General features: G+C 48.9%; 9 protein-coding genes across 9 annotated transcripts; 6 read left to right on the top strand and 3 right to left on the bottom strand.

The window, feature by feature from the left end:
• Positions 1-783: 783 nt before the first annotated feature.
• RhiXN_06287 (glycoside hydrolase family 61 protein) lies at positions 784-1,825 on the top strand (the record flags this gene model as incomplete). The annotated part of the gene is made up of 7 exons (XM_043326103.1): positions 784-933; positions 992-1,098; positions 1,164-1,315; positions 1,372-1,455; positions 1,515-1,546; positions 1,609-1,687; positions 1,740-1,825. The coding sequence occupies 7 exons, from the start codon at positions 784-786 to the stop codon at positions 1,823-1,825; spliced, it is 690 nt and encodes a 229-aa protein (XP_043181535.1).
• A 495-nt stretch (positions 1,826-2,320) lies between these two features.
• RhiXN_06286 (F-box-like protein) lies at positions 2,321-4,250 on the bottom strand (the record flags this gene model as incomplete). Its single annotated transcript, XM_043326102.1, has 6 exons — positions 2,321-2,674; positions 2,733-2,769; positions 2,800-3,655; positions 3,708-3,730; positions 3,797-3,978; positions 4,029-4,250. 6 exons carry the CDS (start codon positions 4,248-4,250, stop codon positions 2,321-2,323), a joined length of 1,674 nt encoding a protein of 557 aa, XP_043181534.1.
• Positions 4,251-4,869: 619 nt separating this feature from the next.
• On the top strand, positions 4,870-6,415 carry RhiXN_06285 (D-isomer specific 2-hydroxyacid dehydrogenase, NAD binding domain; the record flags this gene model as incomplete). Its single annotated transcript, XM_043326101.1, has 8 exons — positions 4,870-4,956; positions 5,020-5,094; positions 5,144-5,188; positions 5,242-5,329; positions 5,382-5,682; positions 5,740-5,965; positions 6,022-6,343; positions 6,399-6,415. The coding sequence occupies 8 exons, from the start codon at positions 4,870-4,872 to the stop codon at positions 6,413-6,415; spliced, it is 1,161 nt and encodes a 386-aa protein (XP_043181533.1).
• Positions 6,416-6,623: 208 nt separating this feature from the next.
• RhiXN_06284 (uncharacterized protein) lies at positions 6,624-7,165 on the bottom strand (the record flags this gene model as incomplete). Its single annotated transcript, XM_043326100.1, has 5 exons — positions 6,624-6,698; positions 6,761-6,822; positions 6,878-6,934; positions 6,984-7,098; positions 7,154-7,165. 5 exons carry the CDS (start codon positions 7,163-7,165, stop codon positions 6,624-6,626), a joined length of 321 nt encoding a protein of 106 aa, XP_043181532.1.
• Positions 7,166-7,797: 632 nt separating this feature from the next.
• RhiXN_06283 (major facilitator superfamily transporter) lies at positions 7,798-14,858 on the top strand (the record flags this gene model as incomplete). Its single annotated transcript, XM_043326099.1, has 30 exons — positions 7,798-7,967; positions 8,033-8,056; positions 8,111-8,158; positions 8,206-8,260; positions 8,310-8,340; positions 8,394-8,422; positions 8,487-8,580; positions 8,633-8,706; positions 8,755-8,845; positions 8,905-8,930; positions 8,982-9,339; positions 9,395-9,549; positions 9,602-9,631; positions 9,692-9,717; positions 9,771-9,867; positions 9,913-9,950; positions 9,999-10,149; positions 10,210-10,268; positions 10,329-10,570; positions 10,872-11,257; positions 11,306-11,370; positions 11,421-11,488; positions 11,539-12,023; positions 12,052-12,363; positions 12,425-12,541; positions 12,590-12,670; positions 12,717-12,779; positions 12,830-12,978; positions 14,361-14,509; positions 14,662-14,858. The coding sequence occupies 30 exons, from the start codon at positions 7,798-7,800 to the stop codon at positions 14,856-14,858; spliced, it is 3,870 nt and encodes a 1,289-aa protein (XP_043181531.1).
• A 546-nt stretch (positions 14,859-15,404) lies between these two features.
• Positions 15,405-18,177, top strand: RhiXN_06282 (homeobox domain protein; the record flags this gene model as incomplete). Its single annotated transcript, XM_043326098.1, has 5 exons — positions 15,405-15,746; positions 15,815-15,831; positions 15,899-16,505; positions 16,560-17,140; positions 17,460-18,177. 5 exons carry the CDS (start codon positions 15,405-15,407, stop codon positions 18,175-18,177), a joined length of 2,265 nt encoding a protein of 754 aa, XP_043181530.1.
• Positions 18,178-20,167: 1,990 nt separating this feature from the next.
• Positions 20,168-21,492, top strand: RhiXN_06281 (D-isomer specific 2-hydroxyacid dehydrogenase, NAD binding domain; the record flags this gene model as incomplete). Its single annotated transcript, XM_043326097.1, has 6 exons — positions 20,168-20,248; positions 20,314-20,358; positions 20,422-20,481; positions 20,535-20,812; positions 20,874-21,421; positions 21,476-21,492. 6 exons carry the CDS (start codon positions 20,168-20,170, stop codon positions 21,490-21,492), a joined length of 1,029 nt encoding a protein of 342 aa, XP_043181529.1.
• Positions 21,493-21,963: 471 nt separating this feature from the next.
• Positions 21,964-23,709, top strand: RhiXN_06280 (kinesin light chain; the record flags this gene model as incomplete). The annotated part of the gene is made up of 4 exons (XM_043326096.1): positions 21,964-22,052; positions 22,139-22,365; positions 22,983-23,434; positions 23,473-23,709. 4 exons carry the CDS (start codon positions 21,964-21,966, stop codon positions 23,707-23,709), a joined length of 1,005 nt encoding a protein of 334 aa, XP_043181528.1.
• Positions 23,710-24,146: 437 nt separating this feature from the next.
• Positions 24,147-26,798, bottom strand: RhiXN_06279 (phosphoenolpyruvate carboxykinase (ATP); the record flags this gene model as incomplete). The annotated part of the gene is made up of 10 exons (XM_043326095.1): positions 24,147-24,233; positions 24,312-24,383; positions 24,436-24,573; positions 24,838-24,954; positions 25,002-25,405; positions 25,461-25,848; positions 25,901-26,113; positions 26,162-26,454; positions 26,532-26,645; positions 26,714-26,798. The coding sequence occupies 10 exons, from the start codon at positions 26,796-26,798 to the stop codon at positions 24,147-24,149; spliced, it is 1,911 nt and encodes a 636-aa protein (XP_043181527.1).
• Between the last annotated feature and the right edge of the window lie 303 nt (positions 26,799-27,101).

The raw sequence follows: 27,101 nt of genomic DNA, 5'->3' as shown, positions 1-27,101 counted from the left end.
TTCCAGAACCCAGTGTGTCACCTGTTTCCGTTCACACTAGTCGTATACTTCTTCATATCAAGCTTCATTCCAAGTCTGGGGGTTGACCACTTTCTACCGAGCTTAATCCAGAACTGTCGTCGCGATTGTACTTCTCGATGAGCCCGTCTTATGTGCTGTTTCGTCATTCCTTGGAGACTCGGGTGACTGGACGAGAGGAAACTTCACTTCGGCTGATTGGGAACCTTCTGTTAGTGGGTCATTTCTATGAAATACAGGCACTAGGTAACGAAAGGTGGCCATATGACTGCACTGCTAAGAAAGCTTCTTTTCCAAACGCGGACATATACCAACCTCTATACTCCATGACAGTTTATATTACATATTGCTACTAGGATCTCTCGGCTTTTGACCGACCGTTGATAGGGAGAGTCGAAGAGGCAAGCCTGACTAGAAACCCCGGACGATTGGCTGGTTACCGGATTTACTAGGACTACTCTATTTACACTTGGAATTCAATTGCTCCGACTAATACACCGGTTTTTGGTCTATGATTCGTTCGGCAAGTGAAGCAACGTACAGCTGTGTGTATGGTATTCTCGGAATTGGCTGCCAATTCGGGCGAACTTTGGGTTATTTCCGGCAATCATATCACATGCTCTCAATTACGAGTTGTAACCTTGGGAGTGCATCATGCGCGTCGAAACCAACACCTCCGACTATGCGCCTTTATTGCGCATATAAAAGTATGTTATCGTAGTGATCAGTATCCAACACCATCCAACGCTTCGGACCAAAATCAGAATGAAGTCTATCATTGCGCTCGTTGCTCTTGCGGCTGCCGCCATCCAGCCAGCTCTGGCTCACTATCGTTTCACTAAACTTATCGACGCTGCGGGTACTGTAACCGGAGAGTACGTCTACGTACGTGCTAACACAAACATCAACTCACCGGTAAGCCACCCGCGTTTTGGTCTGAATAAACGCGCTCACATCCACCCCACTTTGGTAGCTCACTGATGTTTCCTCGACTGACATTCGGTGCAATGCCGGTGGCCTTGCATCCGGAAGCAAGACATCCACTGCAACGGTTCCAGCTGGTTCAACCGTCGGCTTCCAGTCTGATATTCGTATGTTTGGCTGAGACAATACACGATAGCCCACCTAACCATCAATAAATACAGCTTTAAGTCATCCTGGTCCTTGTTGGTCTACCTCGGAAAGGTACCATCGGGCCAAACTGCTGCAACTTGGGACGGCAGTGGCGCCAACTGGTTTAAGATCTACCAAGTTGGTGCTGACTTCAGTACTGGTGCTCTGAAATGGCCTTCAGACAGTTCGTACTACCATCCTCATTCTGAGCTCAGGCATTCATCCTTCATTGTATCGCAGACGTACAGAACTTCAAGTTCAAGATCCCCGCATCTACCCCCGCGGGTCAATACCTTCTTCGCGTCGAGCACATTGCTTTGCACGGTTGGTTATATTCTACTAGTTCTTGTCAACCAACGCTAATGCAAGTATTATGTGTACAGGCGCATCCTCAACTGGTGGTGCTCAATTCTACGTAAGTTCCGATTTGTTACGCACTTTGTGTATGCAGATTACTGATCCCAGGGGTTCATATAGATAAGCTGTGCCCAAATCAATGTCACTGGAGGTGGTTCGGGCAACCCGTCCAAAGTTTCGATCCCAGGCGCCTACTCAGGTTTGTCCAAAACCGAAAAGCACTTATTAAATCTAATCAACTCCAAATCTAGCCACCGACCCCTCGATCTTGATCAACATTTACTGGCCACCAGTCACCAGCTACACGCCTCCTGGCCCAGCTGTCTGGTCCGGTTGAGTACAATATACTTAGGAATAACAATTTGTACATCGTTCGCTTTGTGGAATGGAATATATGCACTACCTATACACCAGGCCTCCTAGGAAAACCTGCTTCCCTTTGAATCTCATCACTCACGAAACGTACCGACCACTCCATAGAGTTTTAAATGGCTCACCGACTCCATATTATACACCTATTTCTCTCCAAGCGTTACGGACCTCTGGGACCGGAAGTAGGGAAGTTCGGATAAGTAGTCTCCAACTGACCTCAACAATATGTCTTGATTTTGTCTTGATTTCCTGAGTTTAAAGTTGCGAATTGTTGTACTCACAGGCTCTTCAGGATCCTAGGAATAGGCACTAATATATCCCCTGTATTGTCTATGGAGTCCTAATGGAGCAAAGTAACAGATTTTAATCAACCACCTTGCGCGCGCCATCAGAATATTTTCTAAAGCTCCAATAACTGTCCAGTCATTGCAATTATACTAATCTAAGTGGTCTAAATAGCCTATGTATCGAAGTTGTATGTGTACAATATATCGTTATCATCAACAACAACAATCTTATGCGCGTCAAATGCAATTCGAACAATCGTATGAGGTCCACTGGGTGTAAAAGGTGCTTCTTCGCGATCAGACCCCGTCGAGTTTGCTTCGAGTTCATCGAAAACTTGACTAGAATGGGTGGCAATAGCCCGTATACCAACACCACTTTCAAGATCCCATACCCAAAGGCCACCATCTCTAGTAGCACAAACGCAACGTGAGTCCGCGACACTGAGGGCTCTGGGAGATGGGGCATGTGCCGGTGGAAATAGCGTACGTTCGTATAACAGACGCGCATTACGTAGAAGTCGATACACCTAATTCAAGTTAACAGATTCACTATCCAAGTTGCTATGAGATTTGAAGCATCCTTACCTGAATTCCCCCGTCATCACTTGCAAATACAACAAACCTACCGTCCGTTTGAATACCACTTACATACGATACCTTGCGTAGCCAACGCAGGCGTAATTCTTCTGGTATACCATCGGGACTACCATCTGGAATCCACCCGACTGGAAGTTGGCTATTAGTACTAGATGAAGATAAAATGCGCACGCCCGGCGTCATTGGGGATAGGGCGTTTGACTGAGATGGATTTAGGATGGATTGAATTGATATCATAATGTCTGTAGCCGATGGGCCCCAATGTGCAGGATAGATGGGACTTGCGTGTGCAAGTAATACCCGGTATTGATCAGGCGTTCGATAACGAGCAAGAGTCATTGTCAGCGGAGCAAACCCGCTATAAGATGATAGCGTGTGTTTCAAAACAGGAGGCGCCGGTGGAGTTGGAAGGTAATATATGCACATTCGGAAGGAAGACGACAGTGTTATGAGAAGAGGATGATGAAACACCGCTTTAACAATGGTTGTGTTTGACACCAAGTCTCTTGAACGAGAGGATGTAAAGTCGGTAGTTGAACAACGACGTTCGTAGTCGACAGTGTGAATAGCCCAAGTGCGATCAGAGTAGAAAATGGCCAGCCGTATGTTGGCTGAGCTATGATCAAGGCACAGTGAAGTTACGAACACCTGCTCATTGAATGCTGGTTCATATCGGATTCGTAGCCCAGAGTTGATGGCGTCGCGAAATACATATACTGTAGGAGCAAGTGTAGTTTGACCAGAGGCATATATAGTCAAATCACCCACTAGAAGCACGTGGCTAGCATGGGGAGAGTCTGAGTAGTTAATGTGCTCAGTGATGCTGCTATAGGGTTCTCTGGACGATGCCAGCAGGCTGTGTTCCAGCGCAGAGCGAGAGGAACCTCGCTGTACTGTTGCAGTGCAGCGACCTAATTACATAGAATTAGAGCTCAAGCCCATATCGAGACCAAATGAGCATACCTCTGCTCCAATTGCTCGACACTCTATCACAAACCCGATGGTGCAAAGCTGTTCAATCCTGTTTGTTGACCGGCAATCTGACTAATTACCTAAACATCCATCTCCAGTCGACAAAGTTCTCGGGAAGATAATCGTCCGAGTTCTGTCCTTCGCCATGGGCCTGCGCCCTACTAGGCAGAGGCTTAATCTCACGGTTTGGTTGAGTAGCAAACCCACGAGAACCACGAAGTCTGCTTCGAGAAAACTCCCTTAGAAACATGACCCTCCAAAGCTGATTGAATTAGAGTTAATAAAGAAGCTATCGCCAATATTTCAACGTACGTGATTATCTGTTGCCAGACGGTCCCAGTGTTTATTTACAAGTCGAGCCAAACATAGATGGTACGGGTCAAGATATGCAAAGATACCCAAAACTGTTTCGTCAGACAAGATGGTATCGAAATTAGAAACAGAATGCCGATTAGGAAAATTTACGGAATGGGTATGTACATGCTTTACGGAAAGCACAGAGTTGAGTGAAGGCGAGTGTGGTCGTTTTGGCATTTTGCCCCAAGAGTCGTGATCGTCGATGACGAGAGATCCTCTGCCGATCACGTGAGGATCTCAATCCCTGGCCCAGAATAAGTTTCGGGCCGAGTTGTCCTCGTTTAATTACCATATTTAGCCAGCCCGCTGCTCTTTTATCCTCCCAAAGATGGTATCTCGACTATCAGAAGAAGATGGTTTATCAGTCGACATCCCCTTCGCCTTTCATTCGTCTATTTTTAACAATAGCAACTATCCTGGGCTTGCGGAACATGCATCTGCAATATAGATATCCGACTTCTATTCGATCATCTGGTTCATTCATGATGTCTCTACCATGTGGCTGCGGCGTTCACACGGTCAAATGGTATCCGGATGTCGCTCTACCAGGGCCAACGACGGCTAGGGGTCACTGGAATCTGGTGCATGCCGTCATTCCGGTCATAGAATGTCAAGAGAAAATAGGATACTGTCAGTCCGCAAAAATGGCCCTGTTGGTTCCAGAAGATGTGTATGATACAACCCTTCATATCGACCGAGTACTTATACAGGTCTGAACTTGGTGAGTAGAGCATCACCCACGACTTAGAATCCACTCGACTCAACTCACTCAACTCTACACATTCAATACTTAATAATGCTGAATGCCACTCGTATGCTCAGGACCACCGTCCCCAGGACACTTTCTACGAGCAGTGTTCTATCCCAGCAACGAGGATTGAAGGTCTGGTCATCTCTGATCACTCATGTATTATTTATTAATATGCCCTTTTATTATGACAAATAGGTCTTGGCAATCCTTTACGATGGAGGCAAGGCTGCTGAGCAAGAACCTCGTCTATTGGGCACCACAGAGAACAGGGTGAGTAGATAATGATCTTATTGGTGACCATGCTGATCAACTTGACTAGCTCGGTATCGAGAAATGGCTCAAGGATCGAGGTCACGAACTAGTTGTAAGTGCGATATACTAGCACGCTAATGTCAGTGCACCCAAACCCGAAACTAGGTAACAAGCGACAAGGAAGGCCCAAACAGCGAATTCCAGAAGCATTTGCCCACCACTGATATTCTCATCACAACGCCATTCCACCCTGGTAAATACAGGTTTTACACCACGCTTTTGACCTCGAACTAAAATTCTGTTAGGCTACCTTACTCGTGCACTCATAGAAAAGGCACCCAAACTAAAACTCGCCCTCACTGCTGGAGTTGGCTCCGACCATGTCGATCTGAATGCAGCGGCGGAGCGAAAGATTTCAGTCATGGAAGTCACCGGTTCAAACGTGGTTTCGGTGGCCGAGCATGTCATGATGAATATCCTTCTCTTGGTCCGTAACTTTGTACCAGCGCACGAGATGATCGAGCGGGGGGAGTGGAAAGTTAGTGACATCGCGAGGAACGCGTTCGATCTGGAAGGCAAAGTCATCGGAACCATTGGTGCTGGCAGGTGAGTTTTTGAAATTCAGTGATTTTTCTGTCCATAATATAACTTGGCGAAATTCAGGATCGGATACCGAGTTCTCGAACGTCTTAAGCCTTTCAACTGCAAGGAGCTCCTCTACTACGACTACAATGGTCTCCCAGCTGACTTAGAGAAGGCCGTTGGAGTACGTCGTGTGCATGACCTCAAGGAATTCGTGTCTCAGTGCGACTTGGTCACCGTGAACGCACCCTTGCATGAAGGTACCAAGGGTTTGATTAACAAAGACTTGCTCAAGCACTTCAAGAAGGTACAACTGATTCATAAACCGCATGAAACATATCTGATATCATTCCTCTAAATCAGGGTGCCTGGATAGTGAACACTGCTCGAGGTGCCATCGCGGATCGTCAGGCTATTGCCGAAGCTCTAAAGAGCGGGCAGATCAATGGATACGCCGGAGACGTGTGGGACGTTCAGCCAGCGCCTGCTGACCATCCATGGCGCACGATGAAGAACCCTCTTGGTGGAGGAAACGGAATGGTTCCCCACTACTCTGGCACCACCCTCGACGCGCAAATCAGGTACGCGGAGGGCACCAAGAAGATTCTCGAAAACTTCTTCGATGGGAAGCCTCAGGAAAAGGGCAATGTTATCGTTGATGGCGGGAAATACGTCACTCCCAACTGTGAGTCTATTTTATAGGAACAGGGAATGATGTTGCTAATCCACCACACAAACAGATGGCCAAAGGAAGTGATTTCAAAAGTGCCTGAACGCATAATAAGAACGCTCGTTAATGAATAACGAATCTGATATCTGAATGTACAGTAGCATATAATCATCCTCTAATTGAAACTGTTTTGCTTTCGAACCATATCTCAAGTTTTGCTTATTCGTTATATCAATTCCGACAGTGGTTTACGGTCAAAATTATTGGGGATGGATGTGATCTGAGGATAACTATTCTACTTTGAGAATTCACCATTGGTCACCACTTGAGTAATCACCAACTTGTCTGATTGGATGATTGGCATCAATTTCTGTAAAATAATAATAACAATGTTAGATCGTATTCTTAGGAACCCGCTAGTGGGTGACAAACCTCCTTCATCTGATCATGTTCTGGGATTTTTGAGAAGTCAGCGAGGCCTTGTGGTGACGAATCTAGATAACCCACACAGTTAGCTGGGTAATACCCATCCTAGTAAATCATACATACATATTTCAGTCAAGTAGACCGTTCCCAGCTCATCTCTATCTCTGGCAGTTCCCACGTCTAACCACATAATCAGATAAGCCGAGTAGAATGATGTTGATGAATTTACCGTGGGACAGGCTACCTGGGAGTGCTAGCCAAGCGGGCCGAACATCGTGAAGGAGCTGAATCACGTCCTTCTGCTGCTCAGGAGTCTTGGGAACGATTGTAACGAAAACAACGAACTAGGTAAGAAGAAATAGTCAGAGTTAAACTGAGGTGAATAAAGGACAAACATACACGGTCAGACATGAGGAGATGTAGGATGTAGTGTGTGCGAACCGGAGATGGGATACGGTAGGTTAGAGAGCGGCGTAGACGACAGAGGGGTTTTAATAGTGCCACCGCACTATGGCCTATTGACCAAGTTGTTTCACTTCAAACTATCTTCAAGACCAAGTAAATTTAATACATCTGAATGAGTCTTCATTGTCCTGACCGAAATTGGATTTAGACCAGTACGATCAGGCACATGACTTGACCACCTGTGTTTTTGTTGGTTTCGGCAAAATGGGACTGTGGTTTTGCTTATTGTGAACTAAGTTTGTCTAGACCAAAGTCATTTAGTCGTAGTACCATAACACCTACGTCATGTTTATGCATACGCGTCGACCGCTGCCTCATCGGGGTGGTGACATCTTTGCTGGGAAGCCGGCTAAATATAACCACACAAGGAACAAGAGCCGGCCACATTGCTAAGCGCCGCGTGCCGAAATTGCCGACGACGAAACGGAGAAGAACTCTCGATACTCATGAGGATCGTGGGCGAGAATCATGATCAGTCAGCTGAGCCAAGGGATTGCCATTTATCAGTCTTTGGGGGACGTTTGGGGAGCACCTGGCCTACCCGCTCCTCGACTTTGTCAACCTAGCCTCGAACACATATGGCGAGCAATCTTGTCGAAAACAACTCACGATACAACGCTGCTGATGCTGACGACATTACCATTGCGAATAATGCGGGCGCGTCTGGTGACGTAGAGAAAGCCCAACTAAAGAAAGGAAAGCCAGGAGAGGCTTGGAAAGAAGGAGAGGTTCATAAAATCCCTCATAAGTGAGTTTTTGTAGCCACTCCATGATCCACTACGAATACCAAATTAATATGTTTTTGTCGTTTAGTAACCTGAAGCTTGTTTTTCCTGGGTGTGTTAATTTTCTCTTCGCAAGAGGTCTCGTCGCCTAACATTCGGGCACCAGGCTTATGCTCACGGTATTCCTGGCCGCAATGGACCAAACAATAGTTAGGTAAGAAACTTATTTACACTGTGCGATTTATCACTAAATCCCAATAGTACTGCTCTACCAGCAATGATTTCGGATCTTGGGGGCTCTTCGGGGTATTCGTGGGTGAGCAGCAACGCGTTACCAGATATTTACGATGGCTTATGTTTTATAGGTTGGGACTGCCTATCTTTTAACTAGTGCATGTGAGTCATACAGGTGGAGCGTTGTACACATTCACTCTGACATTAGTCATCAGGTCTTTCGCCGCTGTATGGGAAGCTATCTGTAAGTTACGAAAGGCTATCAATCAGGGTTCTTATTCACCCTTCGTTTAGGACATCATCGGCAGAAAACCCATTCTGTTTGCAGCCATCGCTGTATTTTGATTGGATCTGCTCTTTGCGGTGCCGCCCAGAACTTTGCCTGGCTCGCAATATGCCGAGGTATGTATTGGCTCTAAAGTTCGTCCGTCGACCTAATATCAATACATCTCAGGGGTCCAGGGTATTGGAGGTGGAGGTATCATTCAGATGGTTATGATCACAATTGGCGATATTGTAACTCTCGAGGTCAGTTGACTACTCTTACGACACGTTTTCTGCTCACATCTGCACTAGGAACGAGGGAAATACACCGGTGCCATCGGAGCAACCTGGGGTATTGCAAGTGTGGTTGGGCCTTTAGTTGGAGGCGTATTTGCTGATAAAGGTGCGTCAGTTCAATAAATCACCTGCATTTGGTGGAAACTCATACTGTGGCGCTCGTAGTTTCATGGAGGTGGTGTTTCTGGGTTGTAAGCATAACATCGACTGTTTGTCGAGCTCTTACTCACTTCCATATCTAGAACTTGCCAACTGGAGGTCTGGCGGCCTTAGCACTAATCCGTCTCCGCCTCAACCCGACTCCAAAAAAACCACTCTCACAATATGTCGCTGAATTCGATTTCTTGGGGCTCTTTCTGATTATGTCAGGCGTTGTCCTTCTACTGGTCGGATTCAACTCTGGAGAGTCCAACTGGAGATCAGCGAAAACCATTGCACTCATTGTTGTTGGCGGCGCCCTTTTGATTGCGGGCTCGATCAATGAAATCATGACATCTCGGAGCCCGATTATCCCGCCTAGGCTATTCAAGACCAGAACTACGGCCATGCTGCTCATATCAGTGTTCATTCACGCAATGGCATTCTTTTCAGCGTCGTACTGTGAGTTTAAATTACACCGCTGGCTAAACAAACTTAATTGTTAACTCAATGCTAGATCTTCCGTTGTATTTTCAGATATTGGGAGCAAGCGCTATCCTGGCTGGTATCAAAATGTTTCCATTTAGTTTAGGTGGCGCTCTTGTTGCTATTGTTTCAGGGCTAGTGGTTACACGAATGAGGAAATACCGCCCAGCGATGTGGTTTTCCTGGGTGGGTGCTACGTTGATTGTACGTTACGTACTGCTGACCATCGGAATGCTAGCCGGTAATGACTCTAGGATTTGGACTTTTGGTAAGTTTTACTACTGCAATCGACCACAAATGATTAGCATTACCATTCAACCTCGCGCAGATCATGCTCGATGAGAAAACATCTCTGTAGGTCTCGTCAAACAACTGAACTTAGCAACTACTAATTACTGGGACGCCAGTGCCAAACAAGAGATTTTCTTGGCCGTTGCTGCTCTGGGTGTGGGCAGCTTGTTCCAGACTCCCCTTATCGGTTTGCACGCAGCAATGCCTCTCAAAGTGAGTGAAACATATTCTCTTTTGAAAATTTCTAACTGTATTCAGGATATGGCTACTGCTACTGCTGCATTTGGGTTGATTAGGTATGTCGCTTTGCTCCGTTACGTAAGATTAAGCTGACAATCGCCCAGAACCCTTGGTGGAACAATTGGAATATCAGTCGGAGGAGCTATTTATGCATCTGAGGCTAAGCGTCGCCTGGCAAGCGTATCTGGATTCTCTGCGGCGGACCTCTCTCAAGGAGAGTTGGAGACTAATGTTCATCAACTGAAATACATCCAGGTCTGTTTCATTTTGATTTATTTTGGATGTTGACTGACTGCGCGCTGTGCCAACGTTTAGCCAGAGGAGCTTCGCCAGCAAGTTCTGCACGCATTCACCCGCAGTTTGTCAACGATTTGGTATGTGTTGCCTTTTCATGTGATAATTAAAGCAATCACTCATGTGGTCGACCCGTTTAGGATCGTGATGACACCACTCCTCTTTGTTGGCACAGTCTGCATTCTCTTCATCAGATCCTATACCCTCGTCAGGCAAGTTGAGCGTGGTCAAAAGAAGGCCGGCGAGGCCGATCCTAAAATAGACGAATCGAGCGAGCCTGCCCTCGGGTCTCCAACTTCAGCGGAAAGCAGAGATGTTGAGAAGGCGACCTCAGAAGAAGAGAGAAAAGAAGAGGTGGCCAAAGGCAGTTCGACCTCCCAGAGTTAGTATCCACGACATATGTTATCGTTTCAGGGTGTTTCCTTGCCTCTTTGTCTCTAGTTCATAGTCATTACAATGCATGCGTTACAGTGTGCGACATCAAGCAAGTAGTGCGTAATATAGTTGACCGAGCGAAGCGATCCGATAGGTATTTCGCCTCTTGGTTATTTTTTTTTTCTGGAATTCTAGCTACAGGGGTACGGATAGCCTTACCTTAAATCCTACTGTAAAGGTCCTGGTCCTGTGAAGAACCATCAGCGTCATCATGTGGCTGTGCAAATATTAATGATACTTAATATAAGTGGCTACGACGTCCATCACTTGGCAACAACTTGAGGCTGGCATGGCTTTACCATTAACCTTTCTTTACCCACCTGCGTCTCAACCTGGAGATTTCACTTTTGATGCTCGTTCCATAAAAATAGCTAGGCACTCGAACTGCTCGGAATGTGACTGTACTGGATTTCATCCTCCCGAAGGCTGCGCTGTAGTTATCAACAATGGTTCAGCCGAGGCTCAAGCTGCCCTAGATGAAGCCGAAGAGTCCTTGGAAGTCACTGAAGAAGGCTATTGGAGAATGTGCGCTTGTGGTGATGGTATTGAGGATCACGGTAATGGTGCAGATCTTGGGCAAGACGAAATTCAACGAAGGGCGAGGGTTGCAATACGAATAGACGAGATACTAGAGGTGTGTTGTTCGCAAACAAATTCAGGTCTACTGACTGTGAATTTATAGGATAAAGGCCTGCTATCGGATTTTCTAGCACCTTTTAGCGATCCAGATGTTTTATCGTTAAGAAAGTGCGTGGTTATTCATCGTACATTGGTCATACATTTCTTAAACGTGGCAGACAAATGGCCCCATTCGACGAAACGCAATCACGGAATTCTGAAGATATATCACCTCCTGATTCTCCTAGTATGTTAATTCTTGGTTCTAGTACATCGTATCACCAACTCGTCCGGCAGTCTCCAAACGTTCGTCCTCTTCCGATCTCTCAGAGCCTCCAGAAAAACTTCGAAAAGCGACAGACATTACCTATTCTTCGGACGAAGATGACGTGCCACTTGCTGCAACATCACGCGCGACCCGTTCGAGCACGAATCTCAGCAATGCACCTCTCGCTCCACAATACTCATCGGATAGCGGATTTGACATCGAAATGGAACTTGATCCCGATTTTGAACAAGATACAGAACCGAGTGAAGTCAAGTTCGCGCCGAGCACGACCGGTGGGAAAAGCGCGGCCGCCCAACCCGGTATGCATAAAACCGTGGCGGCAATGGGTCCTGCTGCTTTACCGGTAGATGCACCTGTAAAACAGGAGCCTCCTAGGGAACTAGACACTGCAAAAGTCCCTGTAGATGAGAGGCAGATCGCAAGGCTTGCGACTGGGGCTGCTGTTGACGTGGATGCTTTTACCGAGGCGAGTAGTATGATCCGCATAATTACTGTGCTTTTATTCAAGCTAGTATCGATAGCCCATCGTGCCTAAACCTAAACCTGCACTCCTCCACGAACAAAAAGGAATAATCCGTTTCGAAGTAGTCACCAATGATGGTTCGCCAACATCCATGATCCTCCTAACCGGACTCAAAACTCTCTTTCAAAAACAACTCCCCAAAATGCCGCGCGAGTATATTGCTCGACTCGTGTACGATCGAAGTTCCCGAGGAATGGCGATCATCAAGCGCGGACTGCGCGTAGTGGGTGGAATTACGTTTCGGCCGTTTCCGCAACGAGGGTTTGCGGAGATTGTTTTTTTTGCGATTAGTTCGGTGCACCAGGTTGCGGTATGCTTTTGCCTTTTTTTCATTTTGCGTGGCTGTTTGCTGAGCGTGTGGTGGGTTGTAGGGCTTTGGAGCACATCTGATGAACAAGTTTAAAATGTACATTCGGGAGCATATGCCAACCATTCATCATTTTTTGACGTATGCAGACAACTTTGCTATTGGGTATTTCAAGAAGCAGGTACGCGGAGTGTTTCATTTACCAACGTGTATTAATTAATTATATTAGGGATTTACCAAAGAGATCACTCTACCCCGGTCTGTATGGATGGGATACATCAAGGACTATGAAGGGGGAACTATCATGCAGGTATGGATATTTACGAGTTAGATAAACATAGCTAAACCCCTGCTAGTGCTCTCTCATTCCTCAAATTGATTACCTATCTGTGCAAGAACTTCTCGCACAACAAAAACAGGTGAGAGTTCCTTCTGAGTTACCGGAACAAAACTGACTCTCCATCTCCAGGCAATTATCGACAAGATCAAAGCCAAGTCTAAAGCGCATGTTGTTCACCCCGGTCTTGCCCAGTTCAAGAACGGAACAGCGACGATCGTTGACTACCGGGATGTGCCCGGGTTGAAAGAGAGCGGATGGACACCCGAAATGGACGAACTGTGCGTTGCCTGGTTCTTTTTTCTATTTTAGTCTCCGTCTCTACCGTCTCTGTTCCGCACACGCATCTTCACCCCCGTCTTTACCTCGAGTGCTCTCCTAGCTGCATCGCACACCTTCGTCGCTGGCTCGGATACAATTTCATCTCCGTCTTGTGTTGAAATTCGCCGGATGGTTGGAATAGGCGACGGGTGCCCGAAAGGAAGGCACGGAGATATCGCGGGGGTCTCCGTTAGAGTTGTGGCGTCGCGTCGATCGATGGTTAGCTACAATCTCGCCTTAGATCCCTGTGGAGTCTCCTATACTTTGCTGCCTCAAGCTGGGGTTACGAGTGGAGTTACGTCTAGACCTAGACCTTGCTATCAGACGTACGGTTCGTAGATCTCAATCAGATGGGGGACCATGGGCGTACAGAGAGTGTCTCCTAAACTGCTTGGTTCTCACACATGCGTAAATTTCCCAAACTGACCGATTCTTCCTCGCGCTTGACTTTCCACATTTGGACACTTTTGATCGCGGGCATGATATCATATCTCTGTGGGTTTGTTCGACCATCTCGCTTCGAGGCTCTTCGAATGTCCTCGATTCCGTATGCGAACTGGCGTCAAACTATTGGTTTGGTACTCAAAACACCTGTAAACACCCAATCCGGCTTTCGAAACGTCACGCGATCCCCGGAACCGATGAAATAACCTATACTCAAATCTCGCGAAAACAAACGACCCTGGACTTGTTCGGCTCGGACACTTTTCTGCGGCCACTTTTTGGGGGCGGGCGGTATTTGGGCATGTCCTCTTTGGGATTATGGGGCTCATATTTGCTCGATACGTATGGCCATGCGGTTTTTGCTCATCTCCCCCGGACCAAAACGCCTTGCTCGTGACGTGTGCTTGTCCGGCTTGGGTGGATTGCGCTGGTCTCTTCGGACGGTTGGAACTTTCCCATTTCGGGTCGACGGAATTCGGGCGCGATGGCAATTACCTTGTATCGCATCAACCTGGGGTGCACTCTCGGTATCGACTCGGGGGGGAACACATCCACGCATCGATTCGTGTGCTGGTTCGGTAATGCATTCGTTGAATCACCCGGAAATACACTCTTTCCATCTCACGGGAATAATTCACTCACGGGCATACAATCATCAAATTTGGGCTTTGCGCATGCTCGACCTGGGTATATACGTTGACCGGGTACAATATCTCGACCCTACACCTTCCTATTCTATGTACTTCCTAAATGGGTATCATGGCCCGCCAACCGGCGCACCGCATCTCACTTGATGACAATTTCTATGGGGGAATCGGATTTAAACATTGTATTCCATTCGAAATGCGGGGCGGGGATGGGACAAACCATTTCAACCACATCGAACACACTCGAACAGTATCCGGCTTCCCGCTCGCGGACCGCACCATTCGACGATGGAAGCGGTGCTGAAAGAAATGCGCGCCCACCCAGCGGCATGGCCGTTTCAGAAACCGGTCAACACGGACGAAGTCAAGGATTATTTGGATGTTGTCAAGAAACCCATGGGTGAGTCGGGGTCTGTTGCTGGGGTGGGGGGTTTATTGATGTGCTAATGAACGAAATGAATTTTTCGGTGATGGTCGTCGGGTATATACGTGTGCTTGTGTGCCTGCATTGTTTCTTATCCCTGCCCGCGAACCATGCCGGGGACCTGAAAGACCTCTCGATGATGGACTTCAAGCTGGAAAACAACTCTTATGCGCTCATTGAGGATTTCATCGAAGACGCCAAGCTGATGCTGGATAATTGCAAGTTGTACAATCCTGAGAGCACGGTGTATCACAAGACGGCGATCAGGATGGAAAAGGCGCTGCAGGACATCCTGAAGAGTGTGGGCGTAGATTACCGGTTGTAGAGAGGTGTGCATTGTGGGTTAGTGTTTGGATTTCTGCGTCGATGTGTTTGGATTTTGTATATACAAATGGGCGGGGGGGATATTATTAAATCAGGGCATTGAGTTTTGTAAATAGGTGCGGTTGATAGTTTGTGAGTCGGTAATTGAACGAGGTGCGGGAAGTGTTTGTGCACTTAGGGGGTGGGACGGAATCGGGAAAGACGTAGCTCCGGCGAATTCGAGAGGGGGAGCCGATTTTCCGTAGTCGGTAGGATGGGCAGTGGAGTAGGTGACGACAAAGGGGGCAAGAGGGTGTGTATGCGCAAAGAACTGTTGTGAATCGAATTTGTCGGAAGAAGCATGTCCAGGGCTGATGGATAGGGTCGCGGGTGGGTCGAGTTTCCGCCCGGATCGAAGGAGAGATCGAGACGTCTTTTAGAGGCACGAACCGTAGAGTTTTGTTTTTCGCTATTCCGCTCCCGCCCTCTCTACGCACTTGCTTGCTACTTGGCAACGACGACGGAAGTTGCGATCTCGCACTGGATCCATCTACATACATAACTTGCCATGTACGATCCTCATATGCAACACTCGCAACCGCTACCACCACCTCCATCGTCTCAGACCATGGCTCCCCGACGACGCACCGACGACGACGACGAGTCGGAAGACAAGCTCAGCTATCTGCCTGGCTCTGGGCCGAGCATGCCCGACTACGGCTATGATTACCCGCCCCCGCCCGGATTTGTCACTGCGTTCTGGAATCCGTACGAGGTTAAGCACCGCCGCCGCACCTCGCGTGCCCAGCTCTCTGTGCTCGAGCGCGAGTTCGAGACCGACCCCAAGCCCAATGCCGACAAGCGCCGGTCGCTGGCCGCCCAATTGAACATGACACCGCGTGCGATCCAGGTCAGTTTTACACTGTTTCATCTCCGCCGTCTTTTCTCTTTTGGGCTGACAGCGGGTTATCTTGTCAGGTATGGTTCCAAAACAGGTATGCTCCTTTCCTCCCCTGGTGGGATTCCCTTGCCCTTGGCTGACGTGCGTGTGCGTGTGTACAGGCGTGCAAAGATCAAGGCTATTAAGAACAAGATTCCCGGTGGTCGAGGTATGCCCAAGCTCAAGCCTGGCGAACGTGCTGCTGCTAGAGCCAGCCGGGCTGCGAGCACCTCGGCCACGGAGACTGGGCCACACTCTCCGAGCGAAGACAAGTCGGACGAGAACGGGAACGATGCATGGGTACACCTCTCGCCCGACGAGTCTCCCATGTCCAGCCCTGGCGAACAGAACTTCCCGCCTGAAAAGCCCCAATTTACCATATCGGTCCCGACCAACCAAGACCAGTCGCTCTCTGACCCTCCGAGCCCCTCCTTCCCAGCTGTGCCTGGCCCTGATACCCTCGCTCCACCCTCGGCTGCCGCCATGCTTCGACGTGGCTCTGCTCCAGCCCCGCTACAGGGCATTCATCGCGCACGCTACAGTGTCTTTAACAATACGCGCCCAGTCAACGGCAACGAACTCGAGGTGGCCATCCCCCCGTGTCGCCTATTTCTCCACCCGACCACGAGGTTGCGCCTCTGCGTCGTCCAGCAGTCGGTCTCGGTCGTCGCCCTTCGCTCCCAGACTCGCACCTCCGTCTCCCGGCGCATCCTTACTACCCACACGCTGGTGCACCGCGTATGCAACGCCGAGCCAACCTCTTGTCTCCTGTTCCAGACGTAGGACAAGAGCAAGAGTCTCAATCCCAGTACCCGCCGTTACCGACCATGCTCCCACCGGCCCCGACCGTCGGGTCGTCCAGGATGTACAGGACACTCCCCCAGGAATGGGTGCTGTCCCGGCCGCACACGATCTCCCCACCCAGCTTCCTGCTCGCCCGTCTACCACATCCACATGGACTCCCAGCGTCCGTTTGCTGTGCCCGTCGCCGGCCCGCTCCCCGCAGCCGACTTTTCCTTTGGTGCACCCGAACCGGGCCACGGCGACGCGTTCAATCGTGTCATCAGCGAGGACCCTAGCGCCGGAGACTTTGGAAACCAGGAATTCAATCATTCTCAAGAGTTCAACGACTTTGTTGCCGGTTCTCAAATGTGGGATGCTAGGACCCGATTTGGAAGTATGGCTTCCATTGCCTCTGATGTTACCGGCGTCTCGATATCGAGTACCCAGGCAACGAGCGTCAGCGGTGGCTTGGGCACGGCTACATTCAACAACAATAATAACAACGCCGCCGAATGTTCGCCCAATGACGGATTCTACGGCTATCCCAATGGCTTTCAGCCTGACCTTCGTCGTGCGAGTTGGTGAGTTTACCTGTTTTGGACAAGTCTGTCGTGGCAGTGCACTGACCAATTTTTTCATCTGTCGCTTCGTGTTTCATCTTCGTATCCTTCGGTCGTTTGATGGTTTTACTGGTCCCGTGTTCCGTCGTCGATCCTCGATGATTCTCTCCTCGGCGTTCATATTCTACCCTTGGTTCAATAATGATTTTCCCTCGGGTCGTCTATTATGCGCCCATCATCCGATATTAACCTACTCCCCCTACCAACAATGCGTTCGGTAACAACTTCCTATATTCCTCTATATCAACATCGGCCATCTCTCTTCCCGAAATCTCCACAGCCCCGGAGAATTCCTACACCAATTCTCAGGAATGGGCGTCACGTCTGACTCTTCCGCTCCTGTTCGACCGTCTCCACTCGGCCGTAGTCTCACCATCGCGCCTGATTCCCGCGGGTTGACCATGGTGAACGAAGCCAAGTCTCTCAGGAGCCCGACTTTCCCACCCGGACATGTGGACCCCACGTATCCTCCCCCGCAACCTGGACATGCCCAAGACCAGGACGACGGGCAGCAAGCGATGGTTTCGCCGACGGGCCAACCCATGATCTTGCCCAACGGCCAACAACAAATGGTGTCTTCCCCTTCGAATCAACCTTTGATTTCGCCTACGAACCAGACGATGATGTCACCGTCTAACCAGCCGATGCTGTCGCCCTCGAACCAGTCCATGCTCACCCCCTCGAACCCGAATCAGTCGATGATGTCTCAGCAGCACCTCGCCCAAACCAATCTCTCGCCGTCCCAGCGATCGCTTGTTGGAGGTGGATTCGGACAGAGCACGGGGTACGAGGCGCAGTGTGGGTATTTGGATCAGAATACTGCGTACGGCGATGGATCGCAGGGCGCGTATGCGGACCAGAACGGTGGATATCTGGCTGATCAGAATGGAGGATACTCCAACGACCAGAATACGGGATATCCAGCCGGCCAAGGGTACGACTCGCAACCCCAGCCCTACATCCATACTCCCCCGAGCTTCGAGGCTTCCCCACGATGAGCGGCGTGCCGGTTCTTGGTGCGGGCACAACGATGGAATCATCAACCTCAACGCAAAAGACGGGATGTTGTTCTCTGATACCCCCCATGGACATGGGTACGATATGATGATCACCCAAGAGTACGCACACTCGGGAGAGTTTAATTCGTATTCGTAATTCTCTTCGTCCTGGTTTTTTTGCTTATTCCCCTATGGACAGTTCCCTTGTTTATTCGCTCTGTTATTACCAACTGTACTCTCCTTGTATACTTTTCTTTTTTTCTCTCTCCTTTTTTTTTTTTGGCACGGACAACATATCTCGCATGCTATCTTATTCCCGGTTCCGACCGCTATTCGTTCTTTCTCTTGTGATTTTTTTCGTCTTCCCCTACTTGTGTTGTCTCCATTCGATCTTTATGTCACTTTCCTGATTTTTTTTACTCTTTTGCTTTCTCTTCTGTGCATGTAATTGTGATATGGGTACAATCAACAAATTGAAAGTCGTTCTATGTTCATTTTTTCCAAGTTGCAATTGAGAGTGGGGCCCGATTACAAGTTGGGAGCGGCTCGGGCCGTACGTGCCGAATACGCATTTGGGCTCGTCCCCAGCCAGACTCTCTTTACATTCCTTCGCATATTTATAATTATGGGATAGTCGTCCTAGCGGAGAGGGAAGGGGGGTGCCGTACCACCAAAGTGGTAAACTATCCACATTCACATCCGCGCTCCACCGGCTCGAGTTCGTCGTACGCGAATTTTGGTATTCACGGCTAACTATAGGGGGGGTACCTATAGCTACCGCACATACGCATACTGTACGCGGCGCATAGACGTCATTATTCCTAAGCTCGACTCCTATGAGCCCAGAGAGAGACGTTATTCGGAATTCTCTCGATGCGTTGTATATTCTGAATTTAACCGGAACTTGGTCACGCACATGTATTAGTACATGTGGATGTGCACGTTACATGCGGGCCTATAGCTAGAGCCTGATTGATACCTTATCCGATTATCGATAAATTCTATCTTTAAGGTTTCTTTCGATATGTTCTCACTGGAGGGGTTCACCCGGTTGTCTCGTAGATAGTAGAGAAGGCAAAGGATCACCCGGGTGCATTTATTTCAAGGTTTGCTTGTGGTAGAGGTTGTGCAAGGCAGCTGGACCAGAGTGCAGAGTTTGGCCATACGCGCCGCGTATTTTATAACGGATTTACACGGATATCATATTTAGTCTGATAGACACACAAATATATATATAGTAATCATATACTTCCCCTTTAAGCCGTTCCTATTATTTCATTTTAGTCTAGACCAGAAAGGTGTCAACCGAGATGTCTGTCATCTGACATAACCACCTGGTCGATCGTCCTTCTGCCAGCACCATCCTCTATCGCTCACTTATTTTTAGCTCCCGTGGGTAAAAATAACAATCTTTACAGCTTACCGCACTATGCAAAAAATTTGCCCGGAGATAGCCAGCCTTTCAACCACTCTTTCACCCGCTACATGCCTTCCATCCCGAGCTTCGAATTCGGGAATGCATCATCCGCCTCTTGGGCTTTCAAAAGTGGAGGTCCACTAATGGGGTGGAATTTGCGTACCCGATCAGTCTCAAGACGTAACTTGCAGCCCATAAACTGCGGAAACTGGCCTTGCGCTCTTTCGGTTTGGGGTAATTATTGGCGTCCCGTGATGCGGATAGAGTATAGGACATGGGACCTTTGGCCGGTTATTTTCATTCACTCGCTCTCTTTCTCTCTTTGTGGTATCGGCGCTTCTGATCCTGAACCGTTGCGATATCCGCTATTATTGGTTCTGTTCACTTGAAATGTTCATATCGGGAATGATGCGTTGGGTCTGCTCGGATTTGGTATCGGGATGAGGGTTCCGGTCGAGCGTACGGCGCAGGGATTTAAGAGCTGGTAATCTTGGAGAGTTGGATCCATCAGTTCTCTCCCTCTCTTCTTCTACTCACCTCACCTCGTCTTCACTCTTCTACTACTCTACAACTATGAAGGTTTTGGCTGTTCTCTACGATGGCGGCAAGGCTGCTCAGGAGGAACCTCGTTTGTTGGGCACCACCGAGAACAAGGTATGAAGGATTGAAAGTGTGATATCAGCTTCGACCCTCAGGACTCATCAACTTGCCTTGGATAGCTCGGGATCGCCGACTGGCTCAAGGAGCGTGGCCATGAATTGATCGTGAGTATCAGCAGTCTCATCCCGATTCCATGGACATTCCGTGACTCATACGACTTTATTCAGGTCACCAGCGACAAGGAAGGCCCCGACAGCGTCTTCCAAAAGGAACTTCCCGAGGCCGAGGTGTTGATTACCACTCCGTTCCACCCAGGATACTTGACGGCCGATTTATCAAGAACAAGGCACACAAGCTCAAGCTCTGCATCACCGCCGGTGTCGGATCCGACCACGTCGATCTCAATGCCGCCAACGAGAAAAAGATCACCGTCGCCGAGGTCTCGGGATCCAACGTCGTTTCGGTCGCGGAGCATGTTATCATGGACATTCTCCTCCTCGTCCGCAACTTTGTTCCTGCCCACGAGATGATCGAGCGCGGAGACTGGGACGTCAGCCAGATTGCTCGTAACGCATATGATTTGGAGGGTAAAGTCGTTGGTACTATCGGTGCTGGCCGGTAAGTTGTTTCTTGGATCGGATCAATGGTGCATGCATCTGATCGATCGGGCGATCTCTAGTATCGGCTACCGAGTTCTTCAACGCCTCCTTCCATTCGACTGCAAGGAGCTCTTGTACTTTGACTACAATGCGCTCCCAGAAGATGCCGCCAAGGCCGTCGGTGCCCGCCGTGTCGAGGATATCAAGGAATTTGTCGCCCAATGCGATATCGTCACTGTCAACGCTCCTTTGCACGAAGGAACTCGCGGTCTCATCAACGCCGATCTCCTCAAGCACTTCAAGAAGGGCGCATGGATCGTCAACACGGCTCGCGGTGCGATCGTCGACAGGAACGATATCGCCGCCGCCCTCGCGAGCGGCCACATCAACGGTTATGCCGGTGATGTCTGGGACGTCCAGCCTTCTCCCAAGGATCACCCTTGGCGCACGATGAAGAACGTGCTTGGAGGTGGTAACGGTATGGTCCCGCACTACTCGGGTACTACCCTCGATGCGCAGTTGCGCTACGCCCAGGGCGCCAAGTCGATCCTTGAGAACTACTTGGAGAACAAGCCCCAGGACCCAGGTAACTTGATTGTGGAGAACGGCCAGTATGCCACCAGGAACTGTGAGTCTATTGGAAGATCGCTCTGAATATTTTCTGACTTGACCTTTTTTACAGACGGTCAACGCAAGTAAAACGAAAACCATATTAATTTCAATTTAATGTATTATATTTTTTTAACAAAGCCGAAGCCAATAAAACAATTATTCTGTTCCATTACACGCGTGACATGAATACATGCATTATTTCTGGGTAAATTAAACGTGCATGTTTCATTGCAACGTCTTTCACACTCAGCGGTACTTCTGTGTCTTTAGGTAAATGTCAATGCTGGAGAGGGAAAAGGCTGTACGCCTATTGGGTGCTTACCAGGTGGCTAACAAACTGGCTACCCAATTGGCACCTTTACTTCTTGCCAACATCTGTGTTCTCTATCGCCAGTCCAACGTCTATGTTCCAGAATAAATCAAACTTACTGGGCTTGAATGTCCTATGCATTGGTAAATCCGCTTATCTGAGTAATGCATAAAGTAAAGCTAATAAAGGTGAATTATGAAAGTGGAGGAGCTCGAGGTCTATCCTCGCTGATTGTGTTGAAAGCCCCCATGTTGAAGATGCGAGAACTAGAGCTAAAATGCGAGCCGCTCATCCCTGCTGACCACTTTGACTATATTGCCGGATCAGGTGCTGGAGGGTGAGTACTTTGTAATTATATAGATATATGGCCCGATTGGCCTTGCCGAGTTGTTTACTCGATGTTCATACCATACTTTCATATAGAATCAGCGCGTGTATGCTAGGAAGGCTGCGAACGCCAATCGACAAGGCAATAGAAGAATATGTAAAGTTGATGAAAAGCATATTTTTAGAGAAGAAGCTATCTGTGTCACGGGCTGTATACAAAGCAAAGAATCTCCAAGAGGCGCTTGGGGCAATGATACGAGAGGCCACAGGCAATAAAGAAGAAATGATGATAGGAAGGGAGGGTCTGCCCAAAATCCTAGAACGTGAGTTTAAGTTAAGCTGTACCCAGATCGCCATGTAGCCTGCATTTTAAGCATTGGTGCTGGGCGCGCACGAAAAATCCAGGTCTCCAATCCTGGCCTGCTTCGGAAGGTATTTCGTACGCAGGATGTAGTGGCAATGAGGCAGATGGCAACAGACAGCGAGCGTGTTGCTGAATAGATGAAAGTGCGCTTCAAAACTAAGGACGGCGTTTGCTTCCGGTTCAATGTAGACCAAGGAATGTAGACTATGCTTCCGGGAAGCTGGGAGCAATTAGACGATATTTCGCAGCACGTCAGACTCTACTTGGAGAAACCAGAAGTAGGAAATACCATGGATCACGCTATACGGTTGATAGCCGAAAGACCAATCAGTATTGAGACGGAGCTTATAGGTGATTATTTTGTTAATAGTGGTTGTAGTTACGGATGGTGTCTAATTATCACTCGCTCAACAATAGATAGCCATATCCCCGGGCAGGCCGGTAAAAATAAACCAAGCACAAGACTCAAACGCTGCCCTGCGTTACATACAGGCTATGATACGCAGAGCCGACAGCTGGAGACATGTTTGACCAGAGATGAGGGGGGGTTTTGTATATGTGTTATCTGTGGGCTAGGTGGGGTAGGAAAAACTCAACTTGTGCTGAACGTGATCGAACGTACGGGTGACAAGTGGGATTATGTGATCTACGTGGATGCAAGCTCTGAAAGATCAATCAAGGAGGCCCTACAAGACTTCGTCATTATCAACCACGTCGGAGAGAGCCACGAAGATGCCATTGGTTGGCTTGAGCACATTCCCAATCAATGGCTACTTGTCCTTGATAACGCTGACGATCGATCTCTGGTTACTGGAATTCGACGATACATACCAAGAGGCCTCCACGGAAACGTTATTATTACTACCCGTTTGGTTGACATGGCCATCGTAGCAAAGGGTGTGAATAGCACTTGTCATCTATCATGTATGGACCAGGAAGACGGATCGGCGCTACTACTTAAAACCGCCCGTATGGAAGATCATGGACTCTCTGCTGCTGATAGAGAAGCTGCAGTCGCTTTACTTCAGGTATGTAATAAGAGCTTCTTATCAACCCATGATCCCAGCCAATGTACACGAGGAAGGATCTAGGTTACCATGCACTTGCAATCGTACACGCTGGCGCATACATACGCCATGTGCATAGCGTCGGCGTCGTAAAGTACCGGGATCTCTTTCTATCTGAATGTCACGCTACACTGAATGATTCGGGAACATTTTATAGGAAGATTGAACAATACGCGAAGTCGTTGGATACCACCTGGAAACTGTGTTACGAACTACTGCAAGAGCCTCCTAAGTAAATGCTCTGGCTCATGGCGCTCTTGAACCCTCGACACATATACGAGGATCTCTTCAAGCGAGCTGCACGCGGCACACAGAATCACGGATATCTATATATGCCCGGCTTGATCAACACCTTGTTGCCTGCCTATAACTGTGTTCAGGGACACCTATCTACTTTTTTGGATTCCCAGGGTCGTTGGAACAGAGCTCAATTTGCCGACATTATGGCTGACCCGATGTCGTGCTCACTCATTGAATTTGATCGAATAAACCTTGGACATAATATCCATATTCTAGTGCAAGACTGGATACACAATAACCGCAGGCATCTGAATTTGTTTTGGATTGTACGGCAACACTTCTTTCTACTCGCTATTTAAGCCTCAGGACAACAGTAATCCTTCATATTTGAGCGGCAGCTCTGGCCACACGACAACACTATTCTAGGACATGACTACAACGGCGGAGGCGATACAATAGCGTTTTCATACTTGTGCCTCCGAATGGGTGAACGGGACCAGGAATACGATTGGCCAAGACGCTGTATAAGGTTAAAACAACGAAATAAGAACGTGTTTAAGTGAAAATTGAGCTGAAATCAAAGTCAATATATACTAACTTTAGGTATCAATTCTTCCCCAGTCTGATTCATACTCAGGAAGGCATGCTGACGTTTCCCGGCCGCATTATACTGAAAAAAGACATCTTTTACTGACATACTGATTTTCATGATCTTATCACACCACAGCGTAGAAGGGAGCAGAATGAACAAACAGTTGCTTGGGGAGAATCGTCTCCTTCCAATTAGCCCTTTTATACTCGGTCAGAGCAGTGATTCGGGGAAGATAGCTACTGAGACTCTGGGCTGGTGCAAACAGTTTCTAGGTACTATGATCAGCTTTGAGTGTAGTACCTATGTCGCTAATCACGTCCGCTTGGCACGAAGCGCAACAGAGAAATGAACGCAAATCAATTTAATGCCTCATGCGCATGTGCTTCCTAACTAAATGTATTATATTCACAAGAAATCTCAACAGCCTCGTAAAACAACTCAGAAAATATCTAATCAATACAAAAGTCACAAATTACTAAGCCTTCACACCGTCCGTTCCTCAAACTCAAGCAACCGGTCCAGCCAAGCGAACCTTGTCAGACACCTCACGCTCATACAACGAGAACGCCTTGCGGAACATGGCAGCGAGCTTGCGAACCTCCTTTTGGAACGCAGCCTTGTCGCTCCAAGCCTTGCGCGGGTCGAGCAACTCGTCGGGGACGTTGTTGCATGCAGTGGGGATCCACAGCCAAAGACGTCAAACTTGACGAAGTCGGCTTGGGCGAGCGAGCCGTCGTGGATGGCGTCGATGATCGCACGGGTGTACTTGAGCGGGCAGCGACGGCCGGTTCCGTACTTGCCGCCGGTCCAGCCGGTGTTGATGAGCCAGCAGTTGGCCTTGGTGGCCTCCATCTTCTCGGCGAGCATGGTGGCGTAGCGCGAGGGGTGGCAGACGAGGAAGGGAGCGCTGTAGCAAGTCGAGAAGGTAGGGAGGGGCTCGAGGACACCATCTTCGGTACCAGGGGTCTTGGATGTGTAACCAGCCAAGAAGTGATAGCTAGCCTGCTCGGGAGTGAGCTTGCTGACAGGTGGAAGAACACCGTATGCGTCGCAGGTGAGCATGATGATGTTCGAGGGCTGGTTGGGAGAAGAGCAAGGAACTAGGAACCGAGGTCAGTCTGACAAAGCCAACGGTCATACGAACAGAATACTCACTCTTGGCACCGGGGATAAACTCGATCGGGTACGCACAGCGGGTATTCTCGGTAATGCTGACATCATCGTAGTCGGGAATACGGTTCGAAGGGTTGTAGACGACGTTCTCGAGGATAGAACCGAAGCGGATGGCGTTGTAGATCTCGGGCTCTTTCTCGCCGCTCAAGTTGATACACTTGGCGTAACATCCTCCCTCAATGTTGAAGACACCGTGGTCGGACCAGACATGCTCGTCATCACCAATCAACTGACGGCGGGGGTCGGTCGAAAGAGTGGTCTTGCCAGTTCCCGAAAGTCCGAAGAAGAGAGTGACATCCTGCTTCTCAATGCCGACGTTTGCCGAAGAGTGGAGGGAGAGGGTGTTGAACTTGACGGGTTGCAAGTAGTGCTGGAGGCAAGGACGTGAGAAGTGATCGAGGCCGTTGGAGATGTCTGCTTACCATAACACTGAAGACACCCTTCTTCATTTCGCCGGCATATTCGGTACCGAGGATGACCATCTCCATGCGCTTGAAGTTAATCTCAACCGAAGTCGTGCTGGTCATGCCGGTGGTGAAACGGTTGGCCGGGAATTGACCAGCATTGTAAATGATGAAATCAGGTTCACCCCAGTTGGCGAGTTCTTCCTCGGTGGGGCGGATAAGCATGTTGTGCTGTAGGAGCATTAGTTTGCGTTATTCCCTTCACAACATATGACGCACCATGAAGAGGGCATGGTACGCGCGCGCGCAGACGACGCGGACCTTGATCCTGTAGCGTGGGTCCCATCCGGCATATCCATCGAAGACATAGACGAGATCGCGAGTGTTCAGGTAGTCGATCGCACGCTCACGGTTGATCTCAAAAGTGTGTTCGTCCATCTTGATGTTGACGGGTCCCCACCAGATGTCATCCTTGGAGGTTTCCTCATAGACGATACGCTTGTCCTTGGGCGAACGACCAGTCTTTTTACCGGAAAAGTTGATCAGTGCACCAGACGAGGAGATGACAGCACCTGATTGACAGTAATTAGTCCCGAATCGGAAGTATGGGGAAGATCGCGAGGGCAAAGGTGCGGGGTAAGTGACTTACCCTCATATCGGACGGCATCCTCGTAGAGCTGGGCTACGGGAGCGTTCCTCTTGAGGTGAATTTTGGACATGTCAAAGCCAGCATCGGAAAAGTATTCGAGATCCTTGCCGATGACTGTAGAAACGCGTCAGAATGGAATCGAATAATGATGAGTGAGGCTGGGTATGTTGAATATTACTTACGGCCATTGTCTTGTGGCTCCTCGTACTTGCCGGGGTAGCCGAAGATGTGGGGAGTGACGTGAGGAGTAGAGAGAAGGTGAGGCATGACAGGAAATCTAAGGGGAGAGATACGAGGAAAAACAGGTGAAGGCGAAGATGGAGCCTAGGGAAAGGTGTGAGTAGAGGATATAAAGGCAAGAATAGTGTGGGGGGCAGCAAGTGAGGTGCAGCGTGCGAGACCCGGATGAGGGATTGCAGACGCGGTATGGGCGCAGGCGAGGATTTATACACTCACAATGGAGCGGGAGGGCCCTGGGACACGTGAACTCGGAGCTAACTGGGTCGATGCTGCAACACGCCTTACTGCGCCCTGTTTTATACCTCCTTTACCAATACCAATATCCCGGAT

This window comes from Rhizoctonia solani, chromosome 7 (assembly GCF_016906535.1).
Source record: "Rhizoctonia solani chromosome 7, complete sequence".
Classification (NCBI taxonomy): Eukaryota; Fungi; Basidiomycota; class Agaricomycetes; order Cantharellales; family Ceratobasidiaceae; genus Rhizoctonia; species Rhizoctonia solani.
Note: the sequence above shows the minus strand (reverse complement) of the source record. Positions and strands in the feature narration are given on the sequence as shown.